The 25,478-nt window shown below is 47.7% G+C and overlaps 1 protein-coding gene and 1 pseudogene across 20 annotated transcripts in view; both read right to left on the bottom strand.

Annotated features, from left to right (window-relative positions):
• PTK2 (protein tyrosine kinase 2) overlaps window positions 1-25,478 on the bottom strand; it is a 458,969-nt gene that overhangs the window by 63,192 nt on the left and 370,299 nt on the right. For all 20 annotated transcript variants that reach the window (XM_040355020.1, XM_040355019.1, XM_040355017.1 and 17 more), the window contains 2 exons: window positions 18,817-18,928; window positions 6,180-6,266 (listed from right to left, as the gene is read on the bottom strand). In XM_040355020.1, the coding sequence (XP_040210954.1) occupies window positions 6,180-6,266; window positions 18,817-18,928 (199 nt within the window). The remainder of the gene's footprint in view (window positions 1-6,179; window positions 6,267-18,816; window positions 18,929-25,478) is intronic.
• LOC120942258 lies at window positions 9,708-9,799 on the bottom strand (annotated as a pseudogene).

Below are 25,478 nucleotides of genomic sequence, written 5' to 3' on the forward strand. Positions count from 1 at the left end.
ATAAAATTTCCCAAGTTGTGGGGACCCCTAACAGTAAAATTATTTTTGTAGCGTGGGTTGTCAGCACCCAAGGCATGAAAAGTAATTTGCGCCTAAACCACAGACATTTAGCGCTCCCTGAGTCCTTTTAATGGCAACTATAATCACACTCACTGTGTCTCCAGCTTCACTGTGTCTCTGACTTTGTGGTGTCTCGCAGCAGTGACACCAATGCCGAAATCAGGAGATGGGGTCTCCTCCAGCCCCTCCCACTTCACATTCCTCACCAGTCAGTTGACCTCTAGTCTCTGCCCCCCAGCCATGCTGTGAACTGAATGGGCGCCTGCAAAGAGGCTGAGTGGGAGGCCGCAGGCTCCAGGAACAGCCCAGCTGGGCAGCCACAGGCTCCAGGGACAGCCCAGCTGGGCAGCCACAGGCTCCAGGGACAGCCCAGCTGGGCAGTCACAGGCTCCAGGGACAGCCCAGCTGGGCAGTCACAGGCTCCAGGGACAGCCCAGCTGGGCAGCCACAGGCTCCAGGGACAGCCCAGCTGGGCAGCCAAAGGCTCCAGGGGCAGCCCTGCTGAGTGGCTGCAAAAAGGCTGGGAGAGTGGTGCGGGCTTCAGGAATAGCCCAGGATTCGGTGACCCCTGGAAAAATTATCATTTGACCCCCGAGGGGGTCCCAACCCCCAGGTTGAGAACCACTGATATAGATGGTAGCCGAGTTATTCATGCAGTAGGTGTATGAACATGACGCTGAAGTGATGTTGAAGTGTAATGAGACATCTAGGAGGGCCGTCACACAGGGTCACATTGTATATATAACAAAGCTGCACATTCCAGTCCTGTGTATGGTATGAAGTTCTCCGGATGCCTGCACAGTATTAGTCTGCAGCGTACATTCATGTCTGGCAGACACCTCTCCCCTCCATTACACTCCTTTCCCACCAATACACACCTTCCTCAGGTTACATACAGGTCCAGGCCTGCCGTTCTCCAGGCTGAGCTCATTAAACACATTCTATTGTGGTCTGAGAACCCGTCCTCTCTACAGTCACCCGATTCTTTATAAAGTGCAGGTTTTGGTCTGAAATCGCACACACCTACAACTAAACACCCCACCCCCCCCACCCTCTTTCCCAGACGAGAAAAGTGAAAGAATTACAGATTCTCAAATGTTCGTGTTTTCATTTGGACGTGTCATTTTAACTTTGATATCTTTATTTCTAACATTTAGGTAATTGAGAGCAAGGTTTGGGAGTGTATATGAATCATGCAGCCAGGGAGGTAGCACAGCACAATAAGCCTTTCGTTGTTGGTTTTACATCTGTGTCATGTGGGGATCACCGCCTCAGCTCCCAGGGCCAACCATCTGCCCGGCCGGACCTTGCCCCGTGCCCATGCTCATGACTGGTCTGTGTGTATGAGTGGGCGCTCTACCTTTGTACTATTTTTCTTTCTAATCATTATCCTACCTAATACCTACCCTTAATACTTTTATAGACATCTAAACCGCATCTGACCCTGAAGAGTCACAATGTAGGGAGGCACAACGAGGATCAGAATTTGGTGTGGTGCGTGACACCCCAGGCTGGCCAGAGTCCTCGGGGGCAACAGCCTACATCAAAGAAAGCATGTGGCTGTACAGCAAATGTGACACTGGGCGTGTGTATACTGATAAATGACACCGGAAAGATTATGCTGGTACAGCAGATTAACATTCACCAACAAATTACAGATCACAAGGCTACGCTTCTGATCAGTCTTTTGCTGTAGTGCTAATGAAATCATAACTGATGTGACGGCCGAGTACTGGAATAAGCAGCAACAGATTGTCACCAATTTTATATGAAAAGTGATATTGTTAAAGACCAATTCCTGCCAGCAATTATTTTCTCATGCCCATCAGATTGGGTGGGGAGCAGGGCTTGGGCTCAAGTCCTGCGGGAACGCGTGGGAACGGAGTTCCTGCACTTTTTTCACAGCAGGAACTCCGTTCCCTTTGCAGGACTAGAGCAACCCAGAGCAGCCAAGCCAATTCTTCACTAAGCGGCGATGCCCAGCTCGAGTCACTGTCAGGGGCAGGCGAACCTTAGTAATCCTTTATGTTACTGGCTGCTGCGAGTTATCGCGGGATTTAGCAAGAACTTGCTTCTTTCTAAATCCCGCGATAACTCGTGGCAGACCTCTGCAATGTCTCCTGGGAACAATGACAAAAGCTCCCAGGAGACATTGCGGCATCGAGGAAGTAACGGAATACCCGCACACTACCCGATGAATCCATTTACAGGAAGCGGACAGTAACAAAGGATTACAGTGGATCGAAAAATAAAAACATGCGGTTTAGTAATTATGCATATGAGCGTATCTTTTTTGGTGGGGGAGTGGATCTTGGGTGGGACTTCCCACACTTTTTTCTCCAGGACTTGACCCCTGGTGGGGAGGGGGGGTGAACAAAGCCTCGGCCTCGTTTTATTTCCTTCTGTGTTTGGTTAAAATTTTAACCTAGCTCCCTTTTGTGGTTAAGGTGGACACAGACACCGGCAGGGGTTCAAACCTCTCCCAATTCTCTTTTTCTAAAACTAACAGTTTTGCCTGAAATACTCATTTAAAAAGAGAACCTGAAAAAAAAAATGATATCTCCCCATCCCCTTCCCAAAATAATTTCTCCACAAAAAAAAAAAAAAAAAAAAAATTTGAATCTGCAAACCCCAAAAAGTACCTAAATCTGTGATCATATGGCATTCCATGTCCTTTTTCTGCAGAGTTGACGGGGGTCTTTCTTTGTGTGTCACTGCCTGTGTGACGCAGACACAGAGGCGGCTCTTTAATTAGGCAAATAAGGCGGTCGTCTAAGGCCTCGCACACCCACAGGGGACTCGCACCCCCGCCAAACTTACCTAATGCATTACTTCAGTCTTGAGGGACCGGGGACCTTACTGCTGCTGTGCTCAGGCAGCGTTAAGAGCCCTGACTCAGGATCGGGGCCGCCAGCATCCCTAACAACCAGTGAATATCCGTGACATCACCCCTTGTGACGTCAATGACCCAGCATGCCCTTAGTCAATGACATCACAAGGGGGCGGTTTCACCAGGTGACATCACCGGGTGGCCCTCGCCCTTTAGTTGTTAAAGAGCAGGATCTGGGGGGGGGGGGGGGGGCGCCTTGTTAAAGGGGTTGTAAAGGAATTTTTTTTTTCATAATAAGCATCCTTTACCTGCAGACATTCCTCTTTTCACTTCCTCATTGTTCGTTTTTGCTCAGAAGTTGCTCTATTTCTTCTCTGTTCTGTTCACTTCCTGTTTGTCTGATTGTTACTGACCACCGTGAAGGGAGGCTACATCTGTGCGGCAGGACGCTATTTACGTGTTAGAAACTTCAAGGAGGTGTGAATTACGGGGCGTGCCGCAATTCATACCGGGAAATGTAGTTCTTACATGAACGAGCGTCGCAAACCAGGAAGTGAATGAGAGAACAGAAACTAGAATGCCGGAGGTGATATAGATGAAGGAATTTAATAGGTATTTACTCGTTTAACAGAATCATTACACTATTCTGTCTGTCTACCTTGCAGACATTAATTTTAGGTAAAAATGTGTTTTCCTTTAGTGACCCTTTAAAGGGGGCTTACAGATTCTGATAAGCCCCCTGCCCGCAGACCCCCACAACCACCGGCCAGGGATGTAGGGAAGAGGCTCTTGTCCTTGAATTATTTTTCCCATCGTGGGCGTGGGTGGGTCCCCATGTCAAGTTTTGCCTCACAAAGCCTAGAGCCGCCTCTGCGCGGACACTTCTTATTGGTTGTACAATGGTGGGGTTCTCTCAGGATCCAGAACACTGACATGTCATGAAGAGGGGACCAGTCAGCGCGGGATACAAACTGCATTGCTAGATCACTGGTCTCTACAACCAGAAAAGGTGCACCGGCAAGAGAGGGGTGACGGACTGCAGCAAGATAAAATTAGCAGTGTCACTTTCTTTTAAAGCTGTGGAAAGGATCAGTGGGGGGTTATTTTCCCAAGAAAAGGCGTTAAATGATGAAAAAAAAAAATGCGTGACCTCTCAGCAACCAATCATATGCTACTGAGGTCACAAAGATGATTGCTGCTTTATGTTACTGCCCTCGGCCTTAGTGCAAAACCAGCTAATTAATACCTGTACAGTATTTGCAGACACTAGCCTATACATAGGTTGATGAAAGCCATAGAGGTACAGGCTTTCAGATGCAGATCTGGAGGAAGTGTCAATGGACTACAAGTGTGGTGAACAATGCACTAGTGTTGCACTGAGAATCACAAGTCCATCTGCCCCAGTGGCAGAGGGGACTTGTAGTCCATTTATTCACAGATTTCTAAGAATCAATGACGCGGCTGTATGATCAGCTGTTGGAAAGAAGAAACGGGAGGGGCATTCGTTCTTTGCAACAAGTTACATAGAGTGAGCCTTCAAAAACAAAATCCATGCAGACACAAGAAGGACCTACAAATGCAATACAGGTGGAGAATGCACTGCAAACCAATGTTACAGGTTCTCTTTGTTGCTATACCTATTACAAATACAGAGAAAAGCAACAACCACCTATTTTCAAGCAGCCTAAAACCCAATACAATGATTGTAGATTGCACAGTATGATTACAGAACAAGAGTGGCTTAACACCGGTGCGACTTGTCATGCGTTTTGACAGGTCGCACCCTATTGTCGGCAATGGAACTGGTCAAATTGGTGCAACACCAACTTTGTGTCGCTGCACCGATTTGAAAAAGTAGTTCCTGCACCTGTCAGCCAAGTCACTTGCGGCTTTGAAATCATGCGATTTCAAAGTGAAGTCACACAATTTCAAAGCCACATTCAGTGGGAAGCTAGACTTGGACCCCATACACACTATTAGCTTTTCTGCAGATTTTTGCCTTCAGATTTACCAAAACCATGTAGTGCAAAGGGCCTGCGTGATTGCATACAAATTGAAACTCTTAAAGCGGAGGTTCACCCTAAAAACATGTATATACCATTACATTCAGCATACTTTCGACATATACAGTATGCCGTTTTTTTTTCCCGCTGTACATACCGTATTATTGTTCTTTTCCACCCGGCTTCCCACTCCCACGGTAGTAGGCGTTCCTATGCAGCGGCGCAATGTCATCTGGGACTTGGCCCACATGACTGACGTGCTTTATAAAAACTTCCCCACCGGCGAATAAGGCGCGTCACGAGTTTCCGAAAATAGCCGAACTGGGAGTCGGCTCTATACGGCACCTGCGCACAGACTAGGAGCAGTGTAGAGCTGACTGCGCAGGCGCCGTATAGAGCCGACTCCCAGTTCGGCTATTTTCGGAACTCGTGACGCGCCTTATCCGCGGGTGGGGACGTTTTTATCAAGCACGTCAATCATGTGGGCCAAGTCCCAGGTGACATTGCGCCGATGCATAGGAACGCCTACTCCCGCGGGAGTGAGAACCCGGGTGGAAAAGAATAATAATACGGTATGTACAGCGAAAAAAACAGCATACTGTACATGTCGGACGTATGCTGAATGTAATGGTATATACATGTTTTTAGGGTAAACATCCGCTTTAAAGCGGAAGTTCACCCGAAAAACAATTTTTAACATTAGATTGAGGCTCATTTTGTCAAGGGGAATCGGGTGTTTTTTTTTAAAATCGAAGCAGTACTTACCGTTTTAGAGATAGATCTTCTACGCCGCTTCCGGGTATGGTCTTCGGGACTGGGCGTTCCTATTTGATTGACAGGCTTCCGACGGTCGCATACTTCGCGTCACGAGTAGCCGAAAGAAGCCGAACGTCGGTGCGGCTCTATACGGCGCCTGCGCACCGACGTTCAGCTACTTTCGGAAAACCGGGACGCGTTGTATGCAACCGTCGGAAGCCTGTCAATCAAATAGGAACGGCCAGTCTCGCAGCCCATAACCGGAAGTGGCGGAGAAGATCGCTCTCTAAAACGGTAAGTACTGCTTCGATTTAAAAAAAAAAAAACACCCGATTCCCCTTGACAAAATGAGCATCAATCTAATGTTAAAAATTAAGTTTTTGGGTGAACCTCCACTTTAAGGTTTGACCTCATATTACATGGTTTTGGTAAACCTGAAGAGAGAAATCTGCAGAAAATCTAATAGTGTGTATGGGGGCTTAAGCCTGCAAGGTTCTTGGAGATAAAAATGACAAAAGAATGTTTTTTACCTGGTAGTGGTTGGGTTGCACCATGTGCTGCGGGCTGGGGAAGAAGCCTTCGCTGGATCTTGGGCTGGGGTATCCTGGTCTGCTGGGCTGCAAACAGAAAAATAAAGTCATTGAGAACCAGTAAGACTGTTTTGTTTTGTAAGTTAACCCTCTGTTATAACTGGACACACGGCAGCCCTGTCTAAGCACCCCCGCCAGCTGTCCGCTGCCAATCCTCATCCTGGTACACCGAAAGGGGCAAGCAGCAGCAGTTGCCCGGACAGCTGTTAGCACTCAGTGAGAAGGACACAGAGGACACCAGAACACTTCGTGTGGTGGAGTAGAAGTGTCAGAGTCAATAAACAGCCCCTGTACAGCCTCATTAACGACCCGTCAGCCACACTCCCAGCTGTGAAAATTCTCAATCGCTAGGTCAGGGGTCAGCGCCGAACTGCCAGCACCCGACAAGGTGCAAACAACAAGCAGAGCCAGGAAACTGCGAGCGAAACAATTCCTGAACAGTACAGTCATGTGGAAAGAACTGTTAAAAAAGGATTTATAGCTGCACACAAGGGATCACTACAGTGCAAAATATTGCATTCTGGTAACTGTAGTTTATAGCTGTAATGACAGTATTTGGTATACAAATTGCTTTTTCTTTTTATCACATGCCTTTATTATTCTCTCCACATCTAGACTACATTTACCAGCAAAAGTGACAGTTAAAGGTGTTGGGACAAAATTTAATACTACCAGAGAGTTTGCAATCAGCTTTTATTCATGTGGTTGTAAGCGGACGTGTAATGTATGCTTATAATAACTTTGTGCCTTCCGGACCAAAATGCAATAACATTTTTGTTCTTCAATTAATGCCTCTTCTGTAGCCCAGTGGGGCTGCATTGATGGCCTGGTCTGTTTTGCTGGTTGATAGAGGTCGGTGCAGGGTTGCCAACCATCCGTAAAAAAGGGCACTTTTTCCCCCTCGTTCGTAAATGTCCGTGGTTGCGGGAAAGTGCCAGTAAAAATAGCCGAGATCGGTTTGGCTTGGAACTGCGCATTTAGATTGGAGGCAGGGGGTGTTGGTGGCACCGCAGAGGGGGATGGTGGCACCGCAGAGGGTGGGGCATGGAGACAGGGGTTGTTGGTGGCACCACAGAGGGGGATGGTGGCACCGCAGAGGGTGGGGCATGGAGACAGGGGTTGTTGGTGGCACCCCAGAGGGCGATGGAGGCAGGGGGTGTTGGTGGCACCCCAGAGGGGGAGGGTGGCATCGCAGAGGGTGGGGATGAAGACAGGGGATATTGGTGGCACCGCAGAGGGGGGTGGAGGCAGGGGGAGACTGGAGGCAGGGGGAGACTGTGGCACCTCAGTGGGAGGTGAAGGCAGGGGGTGTTGGTGGCAGAGGGGCATGGAGGCAGGGGGTGATGTGACTAAATAATTTGCCCTTATTTTATCGAAAATAACAAAAATAGGTTTCTTTACCTTAATATCTACCTTAAATCACATTGCTATTTGCCTAGCGTACTTGTGTGTAGCCTAAATACTGACATTTGCACCTATAAATGTAATTTAGTAACTTTTGTTAAATGCCAGTAAAAACTTGGCTGCGCCAGTAAATTTCGGGTGTTGTGCCAGGAAATTTCAATCTGGTAGGTTGGCAACACTGGGCCGGGGGTTCTGTCAAGAAGGGCCCCCTATTGAAAATTGCCCCGGCCGGAACTGCGCATGTGCCGAACGAATAGCGGAAATTGTGCCACATGCTCCCGATGTTCGTACAAGTCTGCAAGGGGAGGATATGTTCATTTGTGGGCGCGTGTGAGGGGCAGATGTCTACATGAAGGGGGCATATTTTTTAATGATGGCCAGAGCTGCCAAGATGGGGGCGGAATTCCTAAACAGAAACTAACACAAGCAATTACGCCCCCTTCATGTAGACATCCGCCACTCACATGCACCCATCAAGAAGAAATCCGCCCCTTGCAGACTTGTACGAGCATCAAGAGCATGTGGCACAATGTCAGCTATGGTGCGCAGGCGCCGTCTACAGCTGATCGTAAACTCGGCTGTGCCGTTCTTCGCATGTGCAGGTGTTGCAAACTTTAGCTGTGCAATCTATCAGATGCTTGAACAGCTAAAGGGATGCCGGGGGTGTGTTTTTACATATAATGCTCTGTTTGATAGTTTGGAGTAAGAGAAGAGCTGTGGAAGGTGAGCAGCAAATGATACAGATTTTTTATTTTTTAAAGCCTGTGGTGTGTGAACACACTCCAAAAACTCCACCCAGTGCAAAGTGCACACCATAAAGCGAGACACAAAAAGTGGACAGGGTGTACATATGGTCCTCCTCCAAAGAGAAGGGACCTTTGTCCTGATCACCCGGGGCGTTGGGCTCCAGACGGGGACTAGGGTACTTCACATGGTCCATCTGGCCGAAACCAGATGGACCCCGTTCTCTGGGAGGTCTGCTGAAAACAGACCACCCCAAGTACTAGGTGGGGGCTCCCCCGAAGCGAGACCCCATGAGAGAGGGCAAACCAAATCAGGCGGCCATGTCCACCCCCTCCCAAGATGTTTAGGGCAGGCCTAAGGACCTACAGCATTTCCCAGAAAATAAGCCAGAGTCTTATATTAATTTTGGCAATAAGAGACGCAGTAGGGCTTATTTTCGGGGTAGGTCTTACCATGTAATGTGCTGTCTTCTCTCCCCCTCTTTCTCCCTGCCTGACAGGAATCCCCAGTGTGAACTGAGTTAAAATGCTTGTAAAATCCTATAATCCACTCTATTACTGTAGTATATAATGTACAATGTGTGTTTCTGTAATATAATTGTGCCAAGTACCTTCGTTATAGTGCCGCTCTGCGCTTCTGTGACCTGCCGGAAGCTCTCTTCCCCGCAATTATATTACAGAAACACACACATTGTACATTATATAATACTGTAATAGAGTGGATTATAGGATTTTACAAGCATTTTAAACTAGGGCTTATTTTTGGGGTAGGGCTTATATTAAAAGGATGTACTGTGGGAAAACACAGTACATCCTACTAATCAAACATGAAACAAAAGGTGTACACCAACAACCAAAAAAAAACAAAACAAGTGACAGACACAACAAAGTGGGGAAAAGGGAAGTTAAGAAAGTGCAATGATGCCATTGTTATGGCCCTAAGGCCAGGAATAAACATTCCGCTGGTACTGGCCAAAAGGCTTGGCCCAAGAGACAGGTGCAGAAAAAAAGTTTGATGGTGCAGTGGCCAAGGTGCCAGTAAAACCCAAAGTGCCCCACTCACACAGTGAGTAATTACACCACCCCTGGACTGCCACTCCAGGGGCACATACACCACGGGCTTCTTTCGGGACCCGACCTTCGACCAGACCCAGTGCCTCTCCACCCCCATCAGGAAGTAACCTTTCGGGCTTTCTCTAGAGGAGACCTATTAACAACCCTCAGTTCGTCGAGCAGTCCGGTTTCGGCTCACCACGATACTAACCGTCCAGGTTACCATTACACTAAGTGGATTTGCATAACCACCCCTCAACCCACCGCCGTAGGCTAGGGACAGTAGCACAGCGCCAACACTTGGTAATGGATAAGAACAGATACTACACTTGATCTTAGCCAAAAGGCAACGATACAGATAAGGCGGAGAAGAGACTGATGGAAGTCGTTGAGAGAAAATGAAGGCAGCTTCAAGATAGCCGATGCAGCTTCAGAGGGTTATATTGTGGAGATACAAGTTTGCAGGGAACAGGGAATATTCAGTTTGAACAAATAGGAGGAATTGCAACAAGTGTGGGCAAAACAGAAAAATATATAAGGCTGAATGTAACGGTCAGGGGTTAACACCGTTTACGATATTCCATTCCACCAACCCACGACAGCTCCTCGACACTCCACAATCCAGCAGACAGGGCCCATTGGATTTCCCCCGGAAGACCAAGACACACAGCTCTGCTCTCTGGTTCCAAACAGAATGACACTTTAATGGTAAAACTCAGCTCTTTTATACAGTAGAAACCAAGAGTGAACAATGACTCAACTCTACCCACAACATGACACACGGAGCTCAATACACATTCCTTTAGATAATGACATTCAGAATAATCTACATGAGCTAATTACTAATCATTACCCAGACGTTCTGACTCCGCGATAAGCTATTCTCACCTGCTACACAATATACATTCCTTTGTAGACGTAATTGACATGCTAATTCACATTCCACATCTATCATCAATAGACTTTCACACCATACAATGTCAATTAGCATAGCACAATGAAATATCTTAGGAGCCAGACTCAATTAACACCTCAACAGTATGTGTCCCCACATGAATGAATCACTCTTCTATTGACCTGTTGGGTTCAGAATAAACAACTTGTAATATTTCAAGATATCCTGCAATACATGAATCATCATTACTGTTCCATCTCATGTAATCCGAGATATCATTTCTCAGTCATCCTATGCCCCTATTGGACATAAGATGACCCTAGACATAAGAGTCATTGGTGAAGCTGGCACAGGAGTACCCTGCATCCTTCAAAAGTCTCTGGGTATCACGGGCCATTCCGTTACACTGGAGTTCAGCTTCTAAACACTCATCCCAGAGCCACCATCTTGAAAAATAGAGTGTGTGTGCAGAGATGCCAAAGAGGCCTTTGGGACCCCACAGAGACCTGCAGCACATCTGTGCATTTGCAGGGGGTTTCCTGCACATGCCCAGACACTCAAAATCCCAGGCCTCACACCTGCGTGGTCTTCACACGTTTGCTTGGGAAACCCTCTGCATGTGCGCAAATCATCAGCGGGTCTGGAGGCCCTGTGGCACATGCAAGGACTCTGGTGGTGTGCAAGTGCCATCAGACTGCAACACCATTCTCACCTAGACAAGAAAGAAGGAAGGGCTGCCTGGCAGTACAAAAAATATCAAAGACTAAAATCAAAAATCATAAATTGTGGAAGCGGGAGGGGGTGGGAAGAGTGAGGAAGCTTTACTTTTTGAAGGTTCGTTTTTTTAAACTGTTGCTAGAATTCAGCTTTAATTTTGTTCTCTTCAAGCCAGTTCAAACGACACATTCATCTAAGATTACCCCGTCCAGGGTGACAACGCTGGTTGTCCTGCATTGAAAATCGAGCAGCAGCGTTGTGACATCACTGATCATAGGAACAGAGGACATCTTCATCACCGACTTTTTCCAACAAGTCAACATCTGCATAATTCTTACACCGCAGTAAAGCCAGCACCCTACTGATCACAAAGGGTGCACCTGACACCGCTCATCAGACGCAGTACAGAAGTTATTGCTTTATCCTCATGGCAAGGTTACCTCTAGAGTTTGCTTCAAAAATCCTGACTTGGCACAAAAACCACCGTTTTGTTATTAAAATTCCAGCAACAAGGAAAGAATTAAAATACCTTGCAGCAGCCTGTAAACCTGTGTGACACATGTAAAACACGTGTGTGTAGTAGAAATACAGATGTCTGGTCTGAGCAGCAATCTGCAGACAGGTCTGAACGCCAGCATTGTATTGCACGTGGTAAAAAAAGACAGGAGTTTAAATCATTCAATTGCATTCTCAGCACCTCAAATCCAACTTCTTAATCTTCTGCTCCCCGGGTAACACGTATGTGTGGCGAGAGTTTTCTGTGCTGAAAGCGCACTCCCAACATAGAGACCGAGCTGTCAAAAACACCATTTAGTCACAGCTAAAAGATCAGTATCAGGCGGGGACCAGCTCCTGATCATGCGACATCCAAGGTAATATAGAGCACAGGGTGAACAAGCCAAATTGTGCCCCCCCCCCTCCCCAAACATGTACAGTGCCTTGAAAAGGTATTCATACCCCTTGAAAATGTTTCACATTTTGTTATGTAACGACCAAAAACATAAATAATTTTATGTGATAGATCAACACAGAGATATCGCCCAGAAGCGATTCAGTTCGCATGCGCCGCGCTTTATAAGTTTTTCATTCATTCATTCATAATTTTGCCCCCCATGTACAAATCATTAGTAAGACCTCATCTGCAATATGCAGTTCAGTTTTGGGCCCCAGTTCTCAAAAAGGATATCGGAGAACTGGAGAAAGTGCAGAGAAGGGCAACCAAACTGATAAGAGGCATGGAGGAGCTCAGCTATGAGGAAAGATTAGAGGAACTAAATTTATTCTCTCCTGAGAAGAGGAGAATAAGGGGGGATATGATCAACATGTACAAATATATAAGAGGTCCATATAGTGAACTTGGTGTTGAGTTATTCACTTTACAGTCATCACTGAGGACAAGGGGGCGCTCTTTACATCTAGAGGAAAAGAGATTTCATCTCCAAATACGGAAAGGTTTCTGTGAAAATGTGGAACAGACTCCCTCCAGAGGTGGTTCTGGCCAGCTCAGTAGATTGCTTTAAGAAAGGCCTGGATACTTTCCTAAATGTACATAATATAACTGAGTATTAAGATTTGTAGGTAAAGTTGATCCGGGGAAAATCAGATTGCCTCTCGGGGGGATCAGGAAGGAATTTTTTCCCCTGCTGTTGCAAATTGGATCGTGCTCTGCTGGGGTTTTTTGCCTTCCTCTGGATCAACTGTGGGTATGGAGTTAGGTGTATGGGATTGCACTGTGTTTTTTATTTTGTTTGTTTATTTTTTGTGGTTGAACTGGATGGACTTGCGTCTTTTTTCAACCTGACTAACTATGTAACTATGTAACACAAAGTGGAAGATAAATGTGAAGTGGAAGGAAAATGATTTTCCAATATTTTTTTTACAAATAAAATATGTGAAATGTGTGTCTTAAAGTGCAGCTGAAGCCAAAACTTTGGATAAAGTAAAGAAATAGTGTAGACATAGCGTAACACCACGATATGAGAATTGATCAATCATTTATCTTTTTTTTTTTTTTTTTTTTTTAACTCTGACCCGTTTAACAGCTTTCCCTTTACTACCCTGTTGACCCCCCCTCCCCCCTCCCGCAGAGGGGGCAACACCTTTCTAAGGGTTTGTCCTGGGGGGTCTGTACTGATGGATAAGGGGGGGTGGTTTTTCCTGAGAGGGCAGTCGCTACTGATGGAGGGGGTGGCTTATCCCGAGGGGGAAGTCGGTACTGATGGAGGGGGGTGGTTTATCCCGAGGGGGAAGTCTGTACTGATGGAGGGGGTGGCTTATGCCGAGGGGGGGAGTCGGTCCTGATAGAGGGGGGTGGTTTATTCTGAGGGGGGAGTCGGTACTGATGGAGAGGGGTGGTTTATCCCGAGGGGGGAGTCAGTACTGATAGAGGGGGGAGGTTTATCCCGAGGGGGGAGTCGGTACTGATGGAGGGGGTGGCTTATGCCGAGGGGGGAGTCGGTACTGATGGAAAGGGGTGGTTTATCCCGAGAGGGCAGTCGCTACTGATGGAGGAGGTGGGTTATCCCCAGGGGGGAGTCTGTACTGATTGAGGGGGGTGGTTTATCCTGAAGGGGAGATGGTACTGATGGAGGGGGGTGGTTTATCCTGAGAGGGCAGTCGCTACTGATGAAGGAGGTGGGTTATCCCCAGGGGGGAGTCGGTACTGATGGAGGGGGGTGGTTTATCCCGAGGGGGAAGTCTGTACTGATTGAGGGGGGTGGTTTATCCTGGGGGGCAGTCGGTACTGATGGAGGGGGGGTGGTTTATCCTGAGAGGGCAGTCGCTACTGATGGAGGGGGTGGCTTATCCCGAGGGGGGGAGTCAGTACTGATAGAGGGGGGTGGTTTATCCCAAGGGGGGAGTCGGTACTGATAGAGGGGGGTGGTTTATCCCGAGGGGGGAGTCGGTACTGATAGAGGGGGGTGGTTTATCCCAAGGGGGGAGTCGGTACTGATAGAGGGGGGTGGTTTATCCCGAGGGGGGGAGTCAGTACTGATAGAGGGGGGTGGTTTATCCCGAGGGGGGGCGTCGGTACTGATGGAGGGGAGTTACATAGTTAGTCAGGTTGAAAAAAGACACAAGTCCATCCAGTTCAACCACAAAAAATAAACAAAATATTTTTTTATTCTGAGTGGGAAGTCGGTACTGATGGAGGGAAGTGGTTTATCCTAAGGGGGGAGTCGGTACTGATGGAGGGAAGTGGTTTATTCTGAGTGGGAAGTCAGTACTGATGGAGGGGGGTGGTTTATTCTGAGTGGGAAGTCGGTACTGATGGAGGGGGGGGTGGTTTATCCTGAGGTGCAGGTGTGCCAATACTTTTGGTACAGTGTACATGAAAATGTTAAAGATTATCATTTATAAAATGTGAATACATGCAGAAAAAAAATATATATATATATATATCTTTTTGAGGACATGTGCATTACGTTGCAGCGTTCCGGATGTGTTGCATTCAGAAAAAATAAAAAACAAGTTGTACTTTTTTTTGACTGCACTGGATGGGAATCCATGTTAAACACTGTCCCCAACGCGTTTTTGATGCAGAAAACGCACTGGACTGCATCCGGTGTGCATCACAAAGCACAAGACCTCACGTAATGTTTACAAGCAGTGATCTAAGGCAACATTAGCTATGGAACAATGTTTAACACAATTGTCTTCTAGTGACGATAAAAAAATACGGGTCATAAAATGTTATCACCAACACCATTTCCTACAGATGTAACATGGAGTCCTTCTGCAGGGACAGGCCTCACAAAACACCAAACTATGTCAAACATCAGGACAGCAACTTCCGGAGAGGAAATTCTCCTAGCGATGGAAGTCTAGAAACTATGAATAAACACAACCTACAACGAAGAGCAAAGAATTCACCAGAGGAATCCACCGGCAGGCAGGTTATTGTAACTTATAAATAATACCAGAAATGATTCATATAACGAGTCCACTTTTCTGATGCAACCGAAACCATCAAGGACATGATTAGCTCCGTTTTTCCATGACATTAGGCCAGTCATAGATGAGAGGATAATTGACATTTGGCTACTCTAGTCATAGACGGAGAGATAATTCAAGCGTGACGGAGAGTTAGGACAGACAGAGAACCAGTGGCGGCTGGTGCTCAAAATTTTTGGGGGGGCGCAAACGGAAAAAAAAAATTGCAGCCTCACTGTGCCCATCAAATGCAGCCACTGTGCCATCAATTGTCACCACTGTTCCATGCCATCAAACGCAGCCACTGTGCCATCAATTGTCACCACTGTTCCATGCCATCAAACGCAGCCACTGTGCCATCAATTGTCACCACTGTTCCATGCCATCAAACGCAGCCACTGTGCCATCAATTGTCACCACTGTTCCATGCCATCAAACGCAGCCACTGTGCCATCAATTGTCACCACTGTGCCATGCCATCAAATGCAGTCACTGTGCCATGAATTGTCGCCACTGTGCCATGTCATGAATTGTCGGCCACTGTGCCATCGATTGTCGCCACTGTGCCATCAATTGTCGCCACTGTGCCATCAATTGTCGCCACTGTGCCATCAATTGTCGCCACTGTGCCATCAATTGTCGCCACTGTGCCATCAATTGTCGCCACTGTGCCATCAATTGTCGCCACTGTGCCATCAATTGTCGCCACTGTGCCATCAATTGTCGCCACTGTGCCATCAATTGTCGCCACTGTGCCATCAATTGTCGCCACTGTGCCATCAATTGTCGCCACTGTGCCCATTGATGTCACGGTGCCCATTGATGTCACTGTGCCCATTGATGTCACTGTGCCCATTGATGTCACTGTGCCCTTCGTCGCCGCTGTGCCCTGTAAAATGCCTCTTTCCCCCCCTGCCCGGCACTTACCTTTACTGGAGTCAGCTATCCACGTCCTTGATGTCTTCTCCCACCCTCGATGACGCTTCAGTCAATCAGGTTACCGGTAGCCAGAACCGGCCAACCTGATTGGCTGAGACGCCTGTCAGTCTTATCCAAAGAAACGCACCCCCCGTGCGTTCCGAGGATAAGCTTCCGGGGACCCGAGGGCTGTACTCGGAAAGCCTATCAGAGCCGCTGGCTCTGATAAGCACTTCTGTACAGCCAACCAGCTGCCGTTATTCAGCTGGCTGGCGCTCAACATCCGGCCAGCTGAATAGTGGGCGGCAGCGGCGACAATAACAGATTCGTGCAATGCATGAATCTATGTTATTAGACTCAGTGGCGGTGAGAGCCAGAGGGGGTGGCGCTCCAGCGCCCTCTATGGACGAACCGCCACTGTAGAGAACCATCCTCATACCAGTATACGGAGTACCAGGACCTGTCAAGATGCTTGCCCCTGATGCCAACAATGTTGCAAACACAGAATGTCGGGTATATAAAACCCAATAAAAAAACAGTCATTTGTATAAAAAGAAATGATCAAATGTCCGTTTTCCCCCTCACATATAACTACCAAGATCTATCTTCACGCTGGTATTGCGTATTGGTGGGGTGGTCGGCCTCCTCCATTCACAGATCGCTTTTTATTCATAGAATCTATAGTACATGTAGCGCCGGGCTACTTTCAGAGCCGGTGCTATGTTCAATTTAGGAGGAGAATTCAGAGAAATAATTAGCTCTGACTTAGTTTGATTGTTTAAATTTGGGTCTCTGTTTTAGCTTGGCTATATTGTGGGCTAACCTTTCGTCTGGGGACTCAGGTCACCCTCCGGACGGCAGGTGGCAGCAGTGGGGTCAAGTGAGACTGAGTATCTCTCCTTGGAGGCCAGTCAGGGGTGGGTCACCTCGCTGTGCATGCTGGGAAGGGGTATAAAGGGGGCAGACGCCATGGCCTCAAGGTCTTCTTCCTTGTGTGGCGCCCACCATTGGGGTAGCCATTCCATAACACCCCCGCATATGGCCCTCCCGGCCAGGGTGTGCGTGGGTAGCAGTGTTCCTGGTTCTGGGACCACGTTGGCACGGAGCAACTGATCTGCTGTGCCCAGTGTTTGACAGGGTCCCCAATTTGGAGGGGGTCCCGAGCTGTCCGTCCAGTTGGAGGAGGCTGACCGATTAGGAGTCTGTCCGAAGTATACCAAGCATGAGGATGGTGTTCCAGGAGGGGCCTGTCCATTCATCGGGGGACTACCGGGGATCTGACAGGTTGGAGATGTTGGTCGCCTGTCAGTCGCTAAGGCCCTTTTCACATGGGGCAGTGGAGGTGCGGTGACGATATAGCGGCGCGATTTTTAGCGCCGCTATACCGTCGTATTTACCGCGATATTCGGCCGCTAGCGATGCGGTTTTAACCCCCGCTAGCGGCCGAAAAAGGGTGCGGCCGAAGAGGCGCATTGCGGGCGGTATTACCGCGGTTTCCTATTGATTTCAATGGGAAGGAGCAGTATAGGAGAGCAGTAAACACCCCGCTCCTATACCGCTCCAAAGATGCGGCTAGCAGGACTTTTGGAGCGGTCCTGCTAGCGCACCGCTTCATTGTGAAAGCCTTCAGGCTTTCACATTGAAGCCTGCAGGGCACGATTTTTTCAGGCGGTATAGCAGCGCCTGAAAAACGTGTCAGTGTGAAAGGGGTCTTACTTGCAGAAACTACCTGAAGGAGATCCAGGTGCTGAATCTACAGAGAGAGGATTCTGGACCATAATTGTCTCCATTCTTTTGGGAGGGTCTGTGGCAGAGACTTGATCCTGAGTTCGAGTGACTCTGGCTGTCAGGCTTGTGAGAGAGGCCTGTCCAGGTGCGCTATACCCGCTCCGGCTGGAGTGGCAAAGTAAAGTGTTGTTGGAAGCAGGACTGTTTCCCGTATGCAGTTACACCTGAATCTGCTGTATCCTATTTGCTATCCCTTCACCTTTCTATTGTTAATCGTTTTTACCCGGCTGGGTAATAAAAAGCACAGAAAAGACACCTGTGGACATTCCATTTACTACAACTCTCATCAAGTACCCTAGATGGCGGAGATGCAAAGGTAACATTCCACCCAAAACAAACCAGCAGCTCCTTCGGGGGTAGTCCCTGTGCTGAGTTACCTGGTCTGTACACCTGCTATGCCCATTATGAGGGGTTTCCACCATCGCTGGGCTGAGTTCCCAGGTCTGTACACCTCCTCTGCCCATTATGGGGGGTTTGCACCATCCCTGTGCCGAGTTTCCAGGTCTGCAGATTTGCTGTGCCCATTATGAGTAATTCCCACCATCCCTGTGCTGAGTTCCCAGGTCTGTACACCTGCTGTGCCCATTATGAGGGGTTCCCACCATTCCTGGGCTGAGTTCCTGAGTCTGTACACCTGCTGTGCCCATTATGAGGGGTTTCCACCATCCCTGGGCTGCGTTCCGGAGTCTGTACACCTGCTGTGCCCATTATGAGGGGTTTCCACCATCCCTGGGCTGAGTTCCTGAGTCTGTACACCTGCTGTGCCCATTATGAGGGGTTTCCACCATCCCTGGGCTGAGTTCCGGAGTCTGTACAGCGGCTATGCCGATTATGAGGGGTTTCCACCATCCCTGGGCTGAGTTCCTGAGTCTGTACACCTGCTGTGCCCATTATGAGGAATTTCCACCATCCATGTACACCTGCTGTGGCCATTAGTAGGGGCTCTAGTCATCCTTCTGCTAAATTCCAGGTCTGTATAGAACCCAAGCAAAATAAACCCATTATTTTCCTTCCCACCACCTACAACCTGCTGGAGGGGAGAAAAACACTCCTGCAGTGGCATTTTAAAAATGCAATCATGTACAAGAAAAATCAATTTAAATTTGAGAACAATTCATTTACTGACCTTTGGCGGTGCCTCATCTGACCCCGCCGAGTCCCAGGACACCGTCACCTGCCTCCTGGACTCCATTCTCATCCGCTCCTCTTGCTGAATCTTCTCCTCTTCTAGGATTGTACTGCAAAGAGAATGAGAGGACAGAGGTGTTGAGTGTCAGCCTCTGACAAGACACAGTGGCGATATCTACTATATGCATGTCATTTCAGCTGTCACTGTGCCCCCCCCCCCCCCTTTCACAAAGGGAAGGCTGTACTCCTCCAGCAGACCCGCTACAGAAGTTAAATTGTGAGCCTGTTTACTACGAGATAAAAGTACTGCAGCAGAAAGCAGTGACAGAAGCTAAACATCCTACCACAGGAATGCCGGAAAAACTGAGACCCGAGAGTGGACTTCTTCTCCAATCCCGATATAAAACTATAGATTACATTTACAGCAAAAACTATCATATTAAAGCGAATGCCCTGCCCAGACTTGTGCTTTTAGTTTTTGGATAGAATGGAAAAGGCATTCGCTGTTCCACAAGAGAGATTTTCCTTCACTTTGTGTCCAGATGACAAACGTTTTACCAGACGGGAAGCCAGGAGAAATCTCCAGGAGGGACAACAACTGGGCTGATGGGGGTCCTAGTCTTCATCTACTCTATTAGGTAGATTCAGTAAGAGTTAGGCCGGCTTATCAGTAGATAAGCCGACCTAACTCAGAATCTACGCCGACCTATGTTTAAGTGTATTCTCAAACAGAGATACGCTTAAACATATCTAAGATACGACGGCTTGCGTCGTCCTATCTTAGATTGCCATTTTTCCGGATGGCCGCTAGGTGGCGCTTCCATTGCGGTCGGTGTAGAATATGTAAATGAGTAGATACACCGATTCACGAACGTACGCCCGGCCGACGCAGTACTTTTACGCCGTTTACGTTAGAGATAGGCCGCCTAAAGTTAGAGCTTAGTCCTAATGGAATAGTAATGTTAAGTATGGCCGCCGTTCCCGCGTCAAAATTCTGGATTTACGTCGTCCACGTCGAAATCAATAGGCCCGTGTGGCGTACTTAGCCGCAATGCACACTGGGAAATGTAGGCTCCCGGTGCATGCGCAGTTCGAAAAAAACGTAAGGTCAAGCCTTATTAACATAAAACACGCCCCCTTCCACACATTTGAATTTGGCGCCCTTACGCCCGCCGATTTAGGCTACGCCGCCGTAACTTAGCAGGTAAGTACATTGTGAATCATGTACTCACCTCGCTAACTTACGGTGGCGTAGCCTAAACACACTAAGCTACGCCGCTGCAAGTTTAGGCACATCTACTTGAATCTACCTATATGGGTAGAGTGATACATTTAGATTTCTGCCTGCAGAGGCTGACTAACCATTGAGGCACTCGGGCACTGCCCGGGGGCCCCATCAGGGTTGCTAGGCTCAGTAAAACCAGGGACAGTATGTAAAAAATCAGTTTTTTTTTTTTTACATCTGTCCCTGATATGTCTGAAACCGACATGCTTCTGATGTGAAAATCCTGAGATTGTAGCTGCCCCGCCTCTGCATTGCCTCCTGGCATGGTGGCCATCTGTAAGCCCAGGGCCCCATAATCTGCTATTGCCCGGGGGCCCCATAAGTTGTCGGTCCGCCCCTGTCTGCCTGTGAAGCTAATTGAGGTTCCTACCTAACGAAACGGTTGTCACTGGGCAGGGTTGCCAAAATCTATTTTTACAACGGTCTGTAAATATCAGGGGCTGATAATTTGTCTGACTTTTTAAAAGGGGTTGTAAAGGTAATTTTTTCCCCCTAAATAGCTTCCTTTACCTTAGTGCAGTATGGGGGAACTTACGTTCTGCCCGCAGTCTACCCGCAGACTGTGTGGCCGGAAGTGGGTGCAAATACCTGTCTTTAGACAGGTATCTGCACCCCCCTCCCCCCTGAAAAATGTCAAATGTGACACCGGAGGGGGGGAGGGTTCCGATCAGCGGGAGTTCCACTTTAGGGTGGAGCTCCGCTTTAAGACTTTAGAACCACAATAGTTAATTTTAGGCATGACCAACATGTATTTTTTTGCACTTCCTGAAGAGAAAAACCAAACATTTTCAAATGGTATATTTAAAACTCAACCCAGCTGTGTGTCCATCCCTGAACAGATGTAAACATTGGGATGTCCAGGAAGATCTGTACAGCTGCCGCGTATTTCAGCTTGTCATTGATTTTGACAGACTGGCTGCACTGAACACCTGTCGCTCCCCAGACATATGAACATGGACATCTATAGGCTCGGAAGAAGCGCCAGTCCTTTTTGCGGCGCTTTTCGAGGTCACGTGAAAAAGACCAGTTTTGCTGCACTTTCAAAGCGCTTTTTTTTTAGCCAGCAATTTTTTTTTTACATTTTAATTTCCTTTAACAACCAGCTATAAACAGGTTTAAAAAAATAAAAAAGAAAACCACGGCAAAAATCGCCGTACTCGTGTTTTGGATGCAGGTCCATTGAAATTCTAGTACATGCAAAACGCTGCTTTTTGTGGGGAAAAAGTCCCCGACCCTTTCCAAAAACGCAGAGGCACAAAAAAGCATTGATGTGAACATGTTCCATAGGAAACCATGTTAAAAAAAAATTCTGCAAAATGCATCAAAAAACGCATTAGTGTGAACGGAGCCTTAGGCCCCTTTCACACTAGGTGGACTCGATCTCAGCGGTGTCCGCCAGCTCAGCGGAAGATCTCTCCGCAGAGCCGGCGGATGACAAGTCCCTCTCTGCTCACTGAGCGGGGAGGGGCTTGTGCAGCGCCGCTGTCTCCTATGGAGAAATCTGATGAAAACGGACAGATCCGATCCGCCCATGGACGGATGGGGACATATCGCCATCCTTCCGATTTTAGCGGATCGGGATGGATGTCAGCGGACATGTCTCCACTGACATACAACGCTCCATAGAGACGTATGGAGCGGCCGTTTCAGTCCGCCGACAAATATGACAGGCGGACCTGAACGGTCTGACCGTGTGAAAGGGGCCCACATTGAACAAGATTAAATAAGAAGCGGATTGATCACTATGCTCAGCTGCACCAGAATCGATGTGTTCCAGTTTTAGTAAATCTCCCCCTGAGAGCTTACATAAACTCACATAAATATTAAATGTCAAAGTTAGCCAGGCATACTACATTTCCAGCAATATGTCTGTCTCTCTGCATGTTGTAGCCACCCAGGAACAACATGGCCCCAGTGGCGTATCTAGGTTATGGCAGCCATGGCAAGTGCCATGGGGAGGGGGGCGGCAAAAACCTACCCCCCACACGAAAAACAATCCCACCCGTCCTCCTGCGGCCACCTCCCGCACTAATGTAGCTCCCCCGCGTTGCAGCCGGTCTGCTGAAGCGTGGCGCCAGCACAGCAATTGCCAATATTGCATCTTGGCCTGGGGAGGGGAGTGACAGGCGCCCCCATGACGGCCGATGACTGGCCATTGATGGCACAGTGGCTGTGTTTGATTGGCACAGTGGCTGCTTTTGATGGGCACAGTGGCTGTAATTGATTTTTGTTTCAGTTTGTTTGCGCCGCCCCAAAAAAAATTCAGCACCAGATGCCAGTGGTCCCCAGTGTCCCTCTCTGTCCTCGTCGCACTGCGTCCCTCCCTGTCCCTGGTTATCTGAAAGGTTTCAAATGTTTTGACAGGGGGCGCAGTTTCAGTGCTTGCCATAGGCGCCATTTTCACTAGATACGCCTCTGCATGGCCCAGAATAATATTGTAGCAAAGACTTCATCACCGATATGAGAGTGGAGATACGCAGCTCAAGGAATGGCAGAAATGTCATGTGTATGGTCATGAAGGCAGTTACAAATATTTAGGCCAAAGTGCAAAATACACAAAACGCGCACACACACACACACACACAAAGTAAGAGCTAGTCTAGAAAGAGGTTTTACTTTTAAGGTGTTGGGAAAGTTGTGAAACTAGTTGGGTAGATGCAAACAAAAAGAAGTAAAGAACATAAGAGCCGGTTCACACTTCCGCGGCACAACTCTGCAAAACGACTCCTGTATAGAAAGTCAATGCAGGTCGCCCCGAGCCGCCCCCGAAGTCGTGCAAGAACCTTTTTCTAAGTCGGAGCGACTTGCGTCGCTCCCATTACAACGGTTCCATTGCATTAAATGGGACGCGACCCAGTGTGAACCGGCTCTTAGTCAGACACATTGAATACTCTGGCGAGATGGAAAGAACGTAAAGATCAAGCACGTCTCCACACAAAGTGACATTGGGGGTTATTTACAAAAGGCAAATCCACTTTGCACTACAAGTGCGAACTACAAGTGCACTGCAAGTGCAGTCGCTGTAGATCTGAGGGGGACGTGCAAGGAAAATAAAAAACAGCATTTTAGCTTGCACACGATTGGATAATACAATCAGCAGAGCTTCCCCTCATTTCAGATCTACCCCTCAGATTTACAGCGACTGCACCTCCAAGTGCACTTTCAGGTGCACTTTGCACTTGTAGTTTTCACTTGTAGTGCAAAGTGGATTTGCCTTTCGTAAATAACCCCCAATGTCATGCTCTGTGTGCAAATGTGTAAAGAACATTAAAGGGGTGTTCCAGCCTTTTTTTAAGTTTATTAAAAGTCAGCAGCTACAAAAAGTGTAGCTGCTGGCTTTAAATAAACAGACACTTACCTGCTCCACGGCTCCAGCGACGCGCCAACCGGGGCTCCGCTCCTCGCCCCCCCTCACCGGCCGGCGTCTTCATTCCTAGTGCGGGCACCCGGCAGTGACAGCTTTCAGGTTCACGGCCGGGCACCCACTGCGCATGCGCGAGCGGCGCGGTCCGATTGGACAGGCGCTCGCCTACAGGGAGGGGCTGCAAGAAGGCGATTAAGCTAATCGCCTTTCCAGCCCCTCGGCGGAAGGAGGAAGTGGGACAGGAAGTCCCCTTCTCCTGAAGCCCTCACTCCCCCCCAAAAAAATTACATGCCAAATGTGGCATGTAAGGGGGCAAGGAGTGGGTTAAGCGGAAGTTCCATTTTTAGGTGGAACTCGGCTTTAAAGCTTAAGATTAGTTAATGCTTTTTTTCTTTTACCAGCACAAGGGATGGTAGTTACCGTATATACTCGAGTATAAGACAAACCTGAATATAAGCAGAGGCACCTAATTTTACCACAAAAAAATGGGAAAAACGTATTAACTCGAGTATAAGCCTAGGGTGTCCATCTGCATGCCTCACTGTGCCCATGTGCATGCCTCACTGTGCCCATGCCTCACTGTGCCCATGCCTAGACTGATGTTTAACATGGGAGTCTATGGAAGAGGTGCTGTCTTTAAAAAAAAAATCAGTGCTCCCCAGCCGTAGGTCCCCCAGAAAACAAACTTTGCACACTTATAGAGGAGAAATGGGGCTACATGTGTGCCAAGTTTCGGGTCCAGGAGACCTATGACCAGCCGGTACCGGGTTACCAAAGTCACCAGAGAAATTACAGTTTAACATGGGAGTCTATGGAAGAAGTGCTGGCTTTAAAACAAATCAGTACTCCACATCCGTAGGTCCCCCAGAAAACAAACTTTGCACACTTGTAGAGGAGAAATGTGGCTACATGTGTGGTAAGTTTCGGGTCCAGGAGACCCATGACCAGCCGGTACCGGGTCCTCAAAGTCACCAGATAAATTACAGTTTAACATGGGAGTCTATGGAAGGGGTGCCCGGCTTTGAAAAAAATCTGTGCTCCCCGGCCATAGGTCTGCCGTACAACAAACTTTGCACACTTCTAGAGAAAGAGTGGGGCTACAAAGTCCGGGAGATCAGGCGCAAAAAGGTGACTCGAGTATAAGCCGAGGGGTGCATTTTCAGCACCAAAAAATATGCTGAAAAATTTGGCTTATACTCGAGTATATACGGTACATTGAATAAGAAGTATCCCTTGTGCTGGTGGCAGCATCACTGAAATGTTCATTCCTCTATTCCCACCCCCCCCCCCCCCCACTATCTTTGCAGCTGTAATCTTCCGGTGCAGAGGGAGGTAATATAAAATACTGGCACTCGACAAAATTGCAGACTATGCCCGTCCCTTCTGCTCAATTCATAAAAGCTGTACAATCACTTTCTGTAAAAAAAAAAAGAAGTGCTCTGTGGATGGGAGGTGGTGGACCTTCAATGACTTTCACACATCTGTTTAGTCACTTGAGAAACTAACCATCTACCAGAACCATGTTCATACATGGTTTGGGTATATAGATGACGTTTCTTTTGTGGTTTGGAATTAGTTATTTTCTTTGCTTTTTTCCAGAAGCATTTCAGCTTTTGACGCATGTTAATCTATTGTGCTTGTTCACATATGATCAGTGTATTGTCCCTCAACGCTCAGATAAATTACGGTACATTAGCTCTCTTGGGACATGGTCGTACGTTTTTGGCCCCAATAGACTTCAATGGGAGCGCTTCAAATGTGCCGTTACTCGTAACTATCTTCAATTAGCTAAAACAAAGTCCGAAAAAATTTATGTATGTATGTATGTATGTATGTATGTATGTATGTATGTATGTGTATATATATATATATATATATATATATATATATATATATATATATATATATACACACACACATAAAAAAGCACCCTCAACTGATTTCAGGTCTAATTCACTCACACCCTAAAGCCTCGTACACACGATCGAACTCTCATTGGACAAATCTGTGA

This window comes from Rana temporaria, chromosome 5, assembly GCF_905171775.1.
Source record: "Rana temporaria chromosome 5, aRanTem1.1, whole genome shotgun sequence".
Lineage (NCBI taxonomy): Eukaryota > Metazoa > Chordata > Amphibia > Anura > Ranidae > Rana > Rana temporaria.